This window comes from Accipiter gentilis, chromosome 17, assembly GCF_929443795.1.
Source record: "Accipiter gentilis chromosome 17, bAccGen1.1, whole genome shotgun sequence".
Lineage (NCBI taxonomy): Eukaryota > Metazoa > Chordata > Aves > Accipitriformes > Accipitridae > Astur > Astur gentilis.
The window spans coordinates 14,729,678-14,743,414 of record NC_064896.1 but is presented as its reverse complement, the minus strand read 5'-3'; the positions used below and the strand labels follow the sequence as shown (position 1 = coordinate 14,743,414).

The following is a 13,737-nucleotide window of genomic DNA, read 5'->3' as shown; positions in this document are numbered from 1 at the left end:
CTCACATTCCCTAATGTAATACACAACAACAAAGACTTCTGCAATCAAGGCTAGAAGCCAGTGGAGGAGACCTGCTAACTTATGTCCCTTAGTCTCCCTGAAGAATCAGCTTTACCCATATAATTCCAGAGAGAACGGGGTTTACGTAAGCACAGGTAGCTTACCTCCTCCTTCCAACAGAGTGGAAACTTGTATGGATCCGTATAAAGGGATGATAAAAAAATTCCATAGTGCCAAATACAAACTGGAATCTGCTTTATTATTTCTGTGTGATAACCTTCGTAAGCTACACCAGCTCCGTTATAAATTGCTCTTAACCCTTTCAGAAGATGGCTTTACCGTATGGGAACATTTCAATGGTATGTACACTACCCCTTTCTCCTATGAGGTGTCAGGAATAAAAGAGGAATGCATTTTAAGCCTGTGTACAAACAAATACAAAAACTGTTTTCAGAAAACAATTTTCTCTTAGAAGTGCAACTACTAGTATGCGAATCATTTGCCTTCTACCTAAGTTCCTGTACCACATGATATTGAAAGGCTATTCTATCCAAGCATCAGACACACAGCTATAGAATTTCTTCCCTGCATATGCAAAACAAAATTGTCTTATATTTGAAAAGAGAAGGGAGGAGGCACATGAAATTTAAAGGACACATAAAATACTGTGTATGTTTCCTTTAAATTTACATATAGACTGCAACAGTCATTGTTATCTATCAATCGCTTCTAGAAGACTACAGGAATAGATCTATTACAAGCTGAAAGTTATGTACATTTGAAAGAAAGCAACTTTTTTTTTTTATCATGTATATAAGTTTTCCAGGAGTCAGAAACTCCTCCATGTAGTAAAACATTGTGGAATTAACTTCATTTGGTGATGTGAAAACTGCTCTGAATCATCAGGTACAGGACACACCACAGAAAGGATAATGAACTTGGTGGGCTGTTAGTCTGCTCTGTTATGTGAATTCCTGTGCTCTACTCTGCACAAATACAAAGCAAACAAACCCACAAAGCTATCCCATGCTCCAAAACTGGAAGTTTGATAATCAGTAAATTTATGAGATGGTTCTGAAGTTTCCATTACTTCAAATATGTCATATTAAAAGACAGTACAATTATGACTGTTAGTTTTAGATAATGAAATCTTTCATACCAAGAAATCAAATTGCATCTAAATTAGCTTTAAACTAGTTTCAGTTATTGTTTGCTACTGGTGGCATTAAGGGAAAATGAATAAAGTGGGCAGCCCATTTGGTAGGCAAAGAAATACATTAAAATGTGTGTTGTGTAAACCGATTCCTGTTGCTTTTGATCTACTTTCTCTACTTCCATTAATGTAACCTGGATCAGAGCAAGTGCACCAAAGCCAAGTGCATAGTGCATTCAGAGTAGCTGGGCTCTGCTACAGGCTGAGGCTAGCACATAATTCTAAAAACCTGTTTGGGGTTATTGGGAAAAGGCTGTGCTGAAGTTAAAGAATATCTTTTCTGTCTCACTTTCTTTTCTCTCATACACATTCTCCATCCAACACTTACAGGAGAGAACTGAATTCTCAGTGAAAACATCACTAGTTTTCCATCATTTCATTAGAAATGAAACACTTGTTGCAGCAAGAAACACAATCCACAGGGACAAATTACAAAGGCAGAAAAGAGATCCTTTTAATGACTTACTGTTAACAGACTTCCTGAAGCAGTCAGAAAAGGCCCCTTTTCATCTGAGACAGTTTCTCACCTGGTATGAGCAGCTTCTAAAGCTTCTGTTATAAGATATGCAAACCTGAAGAATGATGGGGAGAGAGGCAGCAGCAGATGGGAAAGGGAAAAGAACAGAAAAAAGGCAAAAGCGATAGGAAGAGAGAAGAGAAAAGGGGAGAAAAATAATGGAAGGAAGGTAAAACAGACAGCAAAATTTAATCACAAGGAAAAAAAAAAGAACCTGCAAAAGGGTCCACAGAGAGCTCGAAGTTCAAGAGTGTCAATTTATAGTAACAAAAAGTTATCAGAAGCTATGGAAATAATCCATACACATTAGCTGCATGCTGCATTCAGTTCATGTCCTACTCATGCCTTTCATTACTCAAGTTCTGACACTTTTTTCAGTGGGTCGGGGCCAATGCTCCGTGTGAAGCACCGACCACGTTCGCTGCCTCTCAGCACAAGCAGGCAGCTCTCCGCAAACAGGCAGTTTCCAGCCATGCGACGTTCCCAGGAGCAAAGGCAAAGCCCCGGGTTCGTTCGCGTCAGAGGCGGGGCGCAGCCTTTACCCCGCACCCCACCGCGGAGGTTTGAGTTCCTCCCGAGAAGCTGTGACACTAATAATTTCCTAAACCCCAGAAGGGCGGAAAAGTGGAAATAAACGTGGGGAGCCGGCGAGGTCGGCGCCCGGCACCAGCACTTATGGAGAAGCGTTAGTGGGGCCGGAGCTGTTCCGCTGAGGGGAGAGCAGCCGGCCCGGGACCCGCAGCCCCGCTGCAGAGCGAGGGGTGGTGTCTGGGGGGGGTGCTCGGGGAAGGGCCGGGGGCGGAAGGCGGGCGGGCGGCTGATAAACCCCTTGGCCGCCCCGCCCGGGAGGGCGGGATAAGCCTAAGGCGCAGGTAGCGGCCGGCGCTGAGGCCCGCAGCTTTGCGGGAAGCCTCTGCCGCCCATCAGCCCGCATGGAGGCCCGGCTTCTCCTCGGGGCGCTACTGTGCGCCTGGTTGCTGCCGGGTGAGCCTCCCGCCGGGCACGGCGCGGGGACGGGACGGGAGGGATGGAGGGAGGAAAGAAAGAAGGAAGGAAGGAAGGAAGGACAGGGTAGTCTTGACCATCACTAACCTGCCGCCTTTGCCTTCCAGTCCCGTCTCCGTGGGGCGCCCGGGCGCAGCTGCCTGTCGGTGGGGACCCACCGCTCTCCAGGTAAGAGCCAGCCGGGGTACAGTGGGCCTCCTTTCTCGCCGCTGAGGTGTGCGGCCGGGCGGGTGGTAGCCCTGAGGCGGGGTGGGCTGCCCGGGCCGAGCAAACCCTGACTTGTTCTCTTGCCCTCAGCCGTGGCAGCGCCGCGGGTCCTCGGAGAGGGGGTGGCCTCGCCGCAGCGACGCAGGTAGGGGGCGCGGGCCAGGCGCTGTGAGGGGCGGCGGGCGGGCACGACGGGGCCGGGCGCTGCGGCGCCTTCTTGGGGAGACGAGGCTGCCGGAACGTGCGACTTTTCTCTGAGGAGCCCCCCGCGAGGAGAGCAGCCCCTTCCCGCGGTCGGTTGCCTCCAGCCCCAGTGCGACCAGGGCTGATGAGGCGATACGGTGCTGTCGCTCGTGGCCCAAGATGGCGCCTGACTTTCCCGCGCTGTGCCGCTGCCTGACGAGACCCTTCTGAGGGGTGGTTGGCGGCGCCGGTCTGAGGGATGGGTGTTATCGTTGTCATCAGAAAAACGTGTTTGTCATAGCTTACCTGCATATATCTGTACATTACCACGATACCGTCAGTATTTCTGATGAGCTTTAGCTCGTTCAGAAATAGTTCTATGTCACATGAAGCATCCTTGCTCCAAGGAAAGCTGAGGTCTGGTCTGGCTCATCCAGCAATAATCGCTTTGTGGGAGCCTTTTCTTGGTAAAAGTAAATGAGCTGGCACTATCAGATCACTACAACTCAGTGCTGGTTTTTGGATGTGGTTTATCTTGGCAACCCGATTATATTATTTGTGGCATGTTGCTGAAATGTAATTAGGGTGTGTGGTTCCCACTCCCTTGTTCGAGGGTGGGAAAAGGGAAGTTTGCTTTGTAGCCCTTGTTCACAGCTCTGCAGAGGAGTCGCCTTTTTTTCTGCTTTCTCCCTGTTCTTTCTGGGGAAAGCTCAGCAGAGGGAAGAATGTGCCAGATAAGAGCAAACAGGTAACAAAATCGACCACCAATAAGAGCAAATGCTTGTGGATTGACACCCCCCCCCCCCCCCCCCCAAGAATTCAAGATACAGTAATAGACTTTGTTTCCTTCTGTACTAGCTAACTGAGCAGAAATCTTCAGTAAGAAATATGCTTAGGAGAAAGGTAGAAAAAAAATCAGTGTTAGTTTTAAAAAGATAATATCCTGAAGAGTAGTTGTTCTAGCCATTTGAACTGTCTAAGAATAATGCATTTTTACACTTTCTTGCTTTTAATAAGCTTCTTCAAGAGGAAGAGATAAAGCAACACTAAGCAATGGTAGTTAAGCCCTCTGCAGAATTTTATGTCCATGAAGACTTAGTTAATGACATAGCTTCTGAGATCAGTTGTCAGTCAAATGTCTAAATGGGTATTTAGAACACAGAGAAGACCTGCTTTTTAAAAAATACTTTGCAGAATTGTGCACAGGACTGAGAAATTTGAATGATAAAACTAGGCCACAAAAATTAAATGCAATAAATCTAACCAAGGTCATAGGTAAAATTATGTAGACATAGCTGGTGTTGTTTATAATGTAATTTTGGAAATATTTTGCTTGGTGATTTGTATCGCTGTCAACATCACACATTGTAGCTAATGCTGTTTTTTAACAGATACTGTATTTGTCACTGAATTTTCCTTAATGAAAACTGTATTTTATAATTAATGTGCCACTAAAATATGAACATTCTAAAGGATGGAGCTGCTGTTCTTCATGAGCTGAAGAAATAATATGAAATGGCAGTAACATTTGTGTTACTGTATTAAGTAAACTAGGTAAATGTAATTAGATGCTTCATATATAACCATATGACAAAATATCAACTGTTTTCTGTAACTTTGCTAAGCAGGTCTGCTCTTCTGTTTTCTCAGATACATGATATAGGCTGAATTGGCTTTTGTGATTTGATGTATTGCTGGGGTTCGGTTTTATTTGTTTTTTTAAAGGAAATGTAAGTATTTAAGCTCTGAAGAACTCTTTAAGGCACCTTTCTAGATCAATGTTGACACTGCTTTCCCTTCTGTATGACAGTACATTTTACAGGGCTGGTTGTTTTGTGCACACTAAAACCACAAGTTAGTATTATTTCCTTAAAGCATATTTTCTATAAGAGCTGGTGTGAAAATTATTTTGAGTAATACATAAATCATTTTGGATATTGTTTCCTCTCAGAGAAAAATTGTGGGGAATGTTAAACAAGCTATACATGCTCAGGTGCTGTCCTATTTCTTTCAGTCATTAAAATGCTCCCTTTAAGATGGATTGTCTTTGCAAGTTTCCTTGAACTTGAGCATTCAAAGCTGCTTCTTAAAGAGCAATTTCCAAAATCCTATTTACAGCACATCTTTGTATAAATAACTGGGTTTGCACCTAGTCCCAATTCTCTGTAAGCGGGGTAGGCAAGGTCATAAGTTTTACTTAAAGAGCTGAAACTTTGCACTTGCAAGACAATGGGAAGGAACTCATGTTCACACATGATACCTAAACTATACACCATCCTTGGGTAAAATGGTGTGAAAGAATGTTGTCCTTCCAATTTATCTAGAAGCTGTTGGATGACTAGTGACCATGACTGACTTTTAAGCTGTTAAAGACTAACATGTAGGGTTTGTTTGTTTGTTTTGTTCCCTCAAAGTATTGATTTGAGTTCGTGTTATGGTACTCTGGTAAGACTCAGTATATTTCTGGTTCAGAAGTGATACAGGTGCCACTGTGTAAATAATCTGAATTTGGAAAAGGAATGGAGGGATTCTGAGTGGCACCACTGGTAGATGGAAGTTGGATTAGTAGATGAATATGGCAAGAATAAGGGGGGAGTCAACATTATCATGACATAACAATTTATAAAAATGATTACAAAGTCTAATAGACTAGAAACACTGGGATTCCAAAGGGCAATTAATTGGAGAAAAAGAAAGCTTCATTCACCACAATATTGAGAATTAATACAAGAAAACTCAAGATACCTTGCTGCTGCCTGTTGAAGGCAGAAGTGCTTATGAGAAAGGAAACACAAGAGAATAAAAGCTTTAGTCATCATATATTTTTAAATGTTAGAACAACAGGAAAAGATTAAGGAGTAGATGGTAGGAAATGTTTTGAAAACTAACCTGTGTGTTTATTACTTTTTTTAAAAAAAACAACAAAAAAACCACCACAAAACAAACCTGTTGATTTTTGCTGGGTTTTGGATCAGGTTCTTGGAAAAGAGTGTGAATTTAGGACCTTATAAGACATTTTGTTAATTATTATGATGTTGTTTAATGATTTATGCAAGCATGTATGCTAAAATGATTTTAAATAACTGCAACTGAGTAGTAAGAATTTACAAAACAGCAGAGTATTTATACTGAGAATTAATGTTAAACACACATGATGGTATAGAGGCTGTAACTGAGAGTAAAAGGAGTATGGAGAGCGGCACAGAGGACAGTGTTTGTATATGCAGTTTTAGGCATTTTGGCTTAACTGGTTTAAAATCTGCCTGCTGTCTTCAGGCATAATGTACTTTACTCCTTTACTGGCATCTTCAGTAGAAGGACTATACTTTTTACTTTGCAGTGGTGGTGTTTCATAACTTTTTAGTAAGCCAATATGAAGCGGTGAGCTTAGTAAAAATGGTAAATTTACTGATAGACCATGAAGAGGTTTTTCAAGTGTCTTGGTTATAGCTGCTGATTTCTTTGTTCTTTCTGAAAGGAGCCTGGAATGATGGTTTATAATGCTTCATCTACTGCAATATCCCTATCTTGGAACAGGAGACCTCACAGTATAAAATGTGGACCATCTAGTAAGTTATGTTTTTACGTGAAATAAATTCAATTGTCCATTATGTTCTGCATCATTTAATTAATTTCATGAAGAAAAAAGCCCTAAAATAGCTAATACGGGTCTTCACGATAAGGGGGCTCTACCTTGATTGGTCTCAAAAGACTACAGGAATATGATAACTTATTATGGGGTTTGACATAGCTTTAAGTTTACACCAGGTTCTGGTTTGAGCATTTTAAAGACTGTCTCTAACTGCAGTTTTTCTAGCAAAGAGCTTTCAGCAAGGCAATCTGCTCTTGTAGTGACGTACCTAAAGATGTAGATTGCTGCCTAGATGCCATTAAATTACCTGTTCTGTATCTCTTCTGTGCTTGGAGATTTTTTGTTTGTTGCTCTTTTGCTGAGGTAATCTATGGATGCTTTTTGTGTGTGTAATCTCTGGGTTAGCAGGATGAGGTACTCTTGCAGCTTGCAGTGGTGGGCATTTGCTTGAGGAATTTGCATCTTGGCTTTTTTGGTTCATTTTATTTTCAGCAGTGGACAGGCTTAAATCTCTTTGCTCAAGGGTAGAGATCATCTGTGTTGGCTCTTCTGTAGAGGCTGTGTCATGCTTGTCAAGGAGAAACATAAGGCAAAATAATTCAGAGTAATTTTAGTTAGTGATGCAAAATCTCTAGTTTTTCTTCAGTCAGCCTGACTGCTGGCATTGGACATGGGACCTACCTAATAGTGAATAGTCTGTGTTTGCATTGTCTGGCTTTATAGCACAAAATGCAAGACTGATGTGTGGACCGAACTCTTATAAATTGTGATTAGGGTTGTGTCATCTCCAAAAGCTTTTAATTTCTTTAATACATATTGTTTTCAGGAGCTTTTGAGAAGTGTGTTATCTGAATGTGGAGGAATAATAGAAGGGTTTAGAGAAGCATAATACTACTCAAATAAAAACTATTACCTATGAACCTCTTCAGTATATGAAAAATATCATATATATATAGTGTATGATAAAATAGCTCTACAAATGTAGCAGTCTATGCCAGTAAAACTCCCTCTGCTTTTGAGGGTTCCACCAGCTTATTGACCAAGAAGTAGTTCTTTCCTTAGCTCTATTTTTTTTTTAACTGAATAAAGCAGCTTCCAAAAAGATGTACAAATTGTGCTGAAAAATTTGTTGTCATAAGAATTGTTTAGTTCCCTGGGTTATTTTTTGCAAAGTGAAAATCCCTTTAGTGGGACTAGTGGGTTTCATGTTCTGCTTCAGAGCAACCAGCTAGAAAAAAGACTTTTTAAGATGCATTGTGCTACTGGAACAACTCTTGAAAAGGGTTTATGTGCAAGTTTATTGCTTTTTAAATAGGCCTAATATTTAAGGAAGGGAAGAACAAATCTAGAAGGAGGGAGAATGAAATGGGTAGCAAGTATCTCATGCTAACTCATCACATGTTTAAGATTTTAAAGGAGGATGTAGTTATGATGGCAAGAATTAGGTTTCATTGCCCTCTGCAGATGTAATAGGATAAACTTCCTGGCTTATTTCTAATTCAGATTATTAAACTCTTTAAACAGTTTAATACCTAGACTTGGAAGTTTTCTCTTTAGATCCTAGTAAACTCTGCGTGGGAAGTGGAATCCATCATTGCCTGTGTGCAAAATATATATTAAAAACAAAAGAACAACCTGATCTGCTTTGTGCAAGAGTTTCAGTAACACACTCTAAATGCTTAGAACAGTAATTTTGTTTTGGCCCTTCTTATTTGAAGAGAGATGCAAGCTGCTATAGCTCTGTCCATGGACTGGAGTTTGCACCAATCTCGGGATACATGAAATATTACAGCTTTTTTTTTTTTTTTTTTTTTTTTAATTTATTTTAAACCAGCAAGGTAGGTTATCATCTTCTTTTTCCAGTTTAGTGATGTCTCTATGAAAATTTTTTCTATAACATGCTTAGAAAACTGTGATTATAACAGACTTATATTTCATCCTATTAGTCAGTTCTTGTTGCAATAACATTTTTTTCTTGCTTCCTGTAACTCTGTATATATAGATAAACCAACGTGTTTTGTCTGGAACTTTGTATGACAGGTGCATGATTTACTGTGCAATAGATCTCTTTACCTTTGTGTTATGTTAGTCATCTGCAAGTAGTTTAGAAAGCAAGGTAATGTCTTTTATGTCAACAGAACAAAAAATTTGGTATAGTACAAGTAAATGCCAGGAAATAAGCTTTTGTGTTAGTTTCTTGTACCCAGGGGATATGGGATTTGAGTTTTGAAATGTTTATCAGAATAACTGACAGCACTTAAGGTGTAGTTTACATAGTTGTTAAACTTGTAACTTCCATACCAATCTGTTTTTCATGCAAAGTTAAAAAAACCAAACCAAACAATCAAAAAAACCCAAACAAAAAACTCCAGAGCTCTAAAGCATATTAAGAACCTGGGACAGGAAAAAAAAATGCTTTCTGGAAGTAAGTTTCAAACTACTGCTGAAAATTCCTAACAGTCTAAACACTTCAAATTTTGTTGTGTTGAAATGCTGTGGCAGGCATGAGTCTTCAATGTTTAAAGTCACCATTACTATAGAAGATACTTGTCCCTTACAGTATGTGTGCTGATTTGAAGAGGTGCACCAGAGCAGAAAACCTACAGCTAACTGGAAGGCTCTTAGTATTGCAGGATTAAAATTACATCCTACTCATTCACCTCAGAATCTCAAAAAGGAAAATTTTACATCCTAGTGTAATGAGATCTTTGTCCTCATTTTGAGGCTGTACTGCATACTGTTGAAGCCTGCCTGTATGCCACAGAAAACTTGTGCTGTTACAGGCAGATGCTTTCAAAGACTATGAAGTTGAAGGATAAAAGTCAACGCAAGAAATAGTTGTTGTATTAGTTCTCTTACAGTCAAAAGAACACCTGAAAACTTTCTAGAGAAAGTGTGCAATGGAAATTATGCATAGTTACAAAATATAAAATTTCAAGAATGTCAACAGCAAAAGTTTACATATTCAATTTTAAGCATACCTTCTACTCTTTTATGCATGGCTGTAGGTCCTAGTTGATGTTTCTTGCAAATTCTTATCCCAAACTGCTTTGCTTTTTCACTTTTCCATTTTGGAATAAAATTTGCTCATTTTTTTTTTTTTTAATTATTACTTTTTACTAGTTTGATAACCTTCAGGCAGACCTCTCTTCTACACTTGCATAAAGCTTTTAAAATGTGTCATCTTTTAAAGAATCCTGAGAACTGTAAAGTTGTCTGTTTCTGCAAATGACTCTGGAGCTCTGAAACTGTTTGGGCCAAAGTTGGTGAATAGGCAGAATCATAAGAACTGAGGGAACAGGCTGGACCTTGTACCTGCCTACCTTAAGTAAAACTTGATCGCTTTCAGATCTCAAAATTAATCTTTCACACTTCAACTTTTCTCTCCAAGTGAATCTAGTAAGTCAGGTTTCCTTTCAGGATATTTATTGAGTGATTTGCATTAAATTTTTCATGCCATATCTTAAAAAACAGTAGCAAAAACCAGAGTTCCAACACTAGGAAGTGCTTAATGTTGTACAGAAAAATACCTGTAGGAAGGTCCATGTCAGTCACAAATATTCAAGAATTAATAGTGTGTTGATAATGGTGTATTACAATGAGGTCAAAATTCAGTTGGAGCAACTGGATTGACGTGATGGTTAAAACAAAAATAAAATATTTCAAAGTTGATGTGCATGGTAATTTGAGTAGTCAGACATGTTCTTGAATGTATTGGCTTGCTTTTACTTTGTGAAAAAAACTTTAATTTAGATGTCTCTGATTTAGTATCTTAACTTTTGTGTGGGATGCAGATACATGCTTTCTTTTCAGTTACCTCTTTGTGCTCCAAGAGTAGAACTGTTCTTTAGTGACTGTATCTTGCTTCATGCTGAGGGGCTTCACATTATATAAATTACTTTCAGCTGTACTAATTTTACTCCTAATAAATGTTAGAAGATCAGAAGAACAAATCATGGATGAGCAAACCTGGACAGATAGTTGATTTGTAACTGAAATAAGTCCAAGAGATCTTAAGTACTCATTAGAGAAGTAGTAATGTAAGAAAGCATAATAAACTAAGTGGGCACAATATCATAGATACAAATGCACAAAATATATTGCATCTATAATAATGTTTCAAAATAATGCTTATCTTGATGAAGATGCAAGATGCCTTTCAACAGTTATCATATGAAATTGGCAGAACTTGTGCTTGGAGCCCAGGTGAAGAACATTTGAAAGGCCAACCAGAGTTGGGTGGGACTGTACTGTATTTCACAATGGATTTTGGAACTTCCTCTTATCACGTCTACATGATGCTATTAAAGCATTTCTTTTCAGAGAGCAACAGCAGTCATCACCTCTGTGAAGCTTGGGCACATCTCCAGAAACACTTGCAATGAAATGCACCGAGGCTAGATTAGAGTCTCATTTTTTCAAAGGCTGTGATAAATAATGGGCATGAGGTTCTGCTACTGCTTATAGGGTGCCAGCTCTGGCCTGAAGGCTCTTGCTGCCTGGCACTGAAGAATTAAGAAGGGGGATGAACTAATTGGAGGTCCAGGTGCCCAAGGGACTAAAATAACCCTATCTACATACCGAGTGGGGTTGCAGTCTATTCAGTAGTTACCAGGTGGTTAGAGTATTTAAGCAATGAGAGGAGCAGAGAAGAATTCAGACCTGGGTTAGAAGATGATCTCAAGTCTTCACCCTGTTCAGTAAAGAAGGAATTTGAGACAAGTTGCTTCTTTGCAACAATGGTCATACTATTGGAGTGGCTTGCTGGTTGTAATGGCATCATTGGTTAGAAATCACATTATTACTTATGCAAGTTGAAACATGTTACTTAGGCCTACTACTTTCTGCTAGAAAAGTATCACCAGTTTTCAATTTCAGATTCCAACCCAATGTACTTACCTGGCATAATGTCAAAGGAAAAAGAGGAGCTAAGGACTTTTTGATAGAGGTCTCTTTCAGGTAAATGAAGGACACAATGTTCTTCCATAACCTTTCCTAATTTTAACCTTTGCTTAATCTTGATGTTTATTCCCTTTCTTCAGGTTTTGCAATATTTCTCATGTCCCTAGGAGAGACCTAAACTTGTGATAGGATCATATGGGTTAGCTTATTTACGGAGCTTATATTCCTTTAATGACAAAGATCAGAGTGAACCCTTTGTTACAGGATGTTTACTCTGGATACCTGAGGAAGTATTTCTGCGTTAATTGAGCAGAACTGGATGATTAAAGGAGGCCACGTTGTTTGCAGCAGTAAGATCACTAAATGTAATCTGAATCAACGTTATTCCTCTTATTACCTGGTTAAGGATAACTAATCTTTGTACACAGAGCTCTTCTGTGCAATGTAAGGAAAGATAACTACAGTGATGTAAAAAGGGATATAAGCAAATAGAAGAGCTAGGTTTATTCTGTTGTATTGGGTTTGCGTGGCAAGGTTTTGGTAGCAGGGGGCTACAGGGGTGGCTTCTGTGAGAAGCTGCTAGAAGCTTCCCCTATGTCTAATAGAGCCAATGCCAGCCGGCTCTGAGGCAGACCCGCCACTGGCCAAGGCCAAGCCCTTGAGCGATGGTGGTAGCACCTCTGTGATAACATATTTAAGAAGGGGAAAAAGTTGCTGTGCAACAGCAACTTCAGCTGGAGGGAGGAATGAGAATATGTGAGGGAAACAACCCTGCAGATACCAAGCTCAGTGAAGAAGGAGGGGGAGGGAGGTGCTCCAGGATGCCAGAGCAGAGATTCCCCTGCAGCCCATGGTGGGTAAGGCCATGGTGAGGCAGGCTGTCCCCCTGCAGCCCATGGAGGTCCATGGTGGAGCAGATATCCACCTGTAGCCTATGGAGGACCCCATGCCAGAGCAGGTGCATGACCCTGTGGGAAGCCTGTGCTGGAGCAGGCTCGGGGCAGAACCTCTGGACCTGTGGAGAGAGGAGCTAGGCAAAGGAGCAGGTTTGCTGGCAGGACTTGTGACACTGCAGGGGCCCCACACTGGAGCAGTCTGTTCCTGAAGGACTGCACACTGTGGAAGGGACCCATACTGGAGCAGTTTGTGAAGAACTGCAGCCCGTGGGAAGGACTTGCTTTGGAGAAGTTTGTGGAGAACTGTCTCCTGTGGGAGGGACCCCATGTTGCAGCAGGGGAAGAGAGTGAGGAGTCCTGCCCCTGAGGAGGAAGGAGTGGCAGAGACAACCTGTGATGAACAACCACAACCCCCATTCCCTGTTCCCCTGTGCTGCTGCAGAGGAGGAGGTGGAGAAAATTGGGAGTGGAGTTGAGTCTGGGAAGAAGGGAGGGGTGGGGGGAAGATGTTTTAAGATTTGGTTTTATTTCTTATTGCCCTACGCTGGTTTGACTGTCAGATTAAGTTAGTTAATTTCCCCAATTTGAGTCTGTTTTGCCTGTGACAGGAATTGGTGAGTGATCTCTCCCTGTCCTCATCTTGACCCATGAGCCTTTATTACATTTTCTCTCCCTTGTCCGGCTGAAGAGGGGAGTGATAGAGCAGCTTTGGTGGGCACCTCATGTCCAGCCAGGGTCAACCCACCACACATGTTTTGTTAGAATCATACATGCACAGACAGAAGAGAACTTCATAAAGAGAAAAATGCTCATCATTGAGTCATTTGACTTCCAATTCAGATTTGACTAATGCCCTTTCTCTCTAAAAGGGAGCAAGGGAGATCCTTCCCAGTGACAGCAAGGGTCCCTGGATCAGCTGACTGTGTGCACTATCTGAATAAATGTGGCTTGAAGCAGGTTACTTGAGCCATGCTTAAAGGGGAATCGTTCAACTGGAAAATCAAAAGGGGACTAACTTCCTCTACAGCAAAGAGGAACATGACTTGCAGTCTAATTGCATGTCATTGTAACTGGACAGGCAATAGGGCATAATCTTAGAGAAGCAAAGAACAGAGACCTAAGCTCTGATTACGCAGGTCTCGCACCACTTAAGATGAAAGAGATCAATGTCTGCCTTGCATGACAAGAGGAATAAGGCTTTTGCATTAGTGACAAGATTGGT

At 41.0% G+C, this 13,737-nt stretch overlaps 1 protein-coding gene across 1 annotated transcript in view; it reads left to right on the top strand.

Annotated features, from left to right (window-relative positions):
- The first annotated feature begins 2,638 nt into the window (after positions 1–2,638).
- OTOG (otogelin) overlaps positions 2,639–13,737 on the top strand; it is a 111,711-nt gene continuing 100,612 nt past the window's right edge. Inside the window, exons 1-4 of the mRNA XM_049820916.1 lie at positions 2,639–2,714; positions 2,843–2,903; positions 3,033–3,087; positions 6,604–6,694. Coding sequence (XP_049676873.1) covers positions 2,663–2,714; positions 2,843–2,903; positions 3,033–3,087; positions 6,604–6,694 — 259 coding nt within the window. The 5' untranslated portion in view covers positions 2,639–2,662. The remainder of the gene's footprint in view (positions 2,715–2,842; positions 2,904–3,032; positions 3,088–6,603; positions 6,695–13,737) is intronic.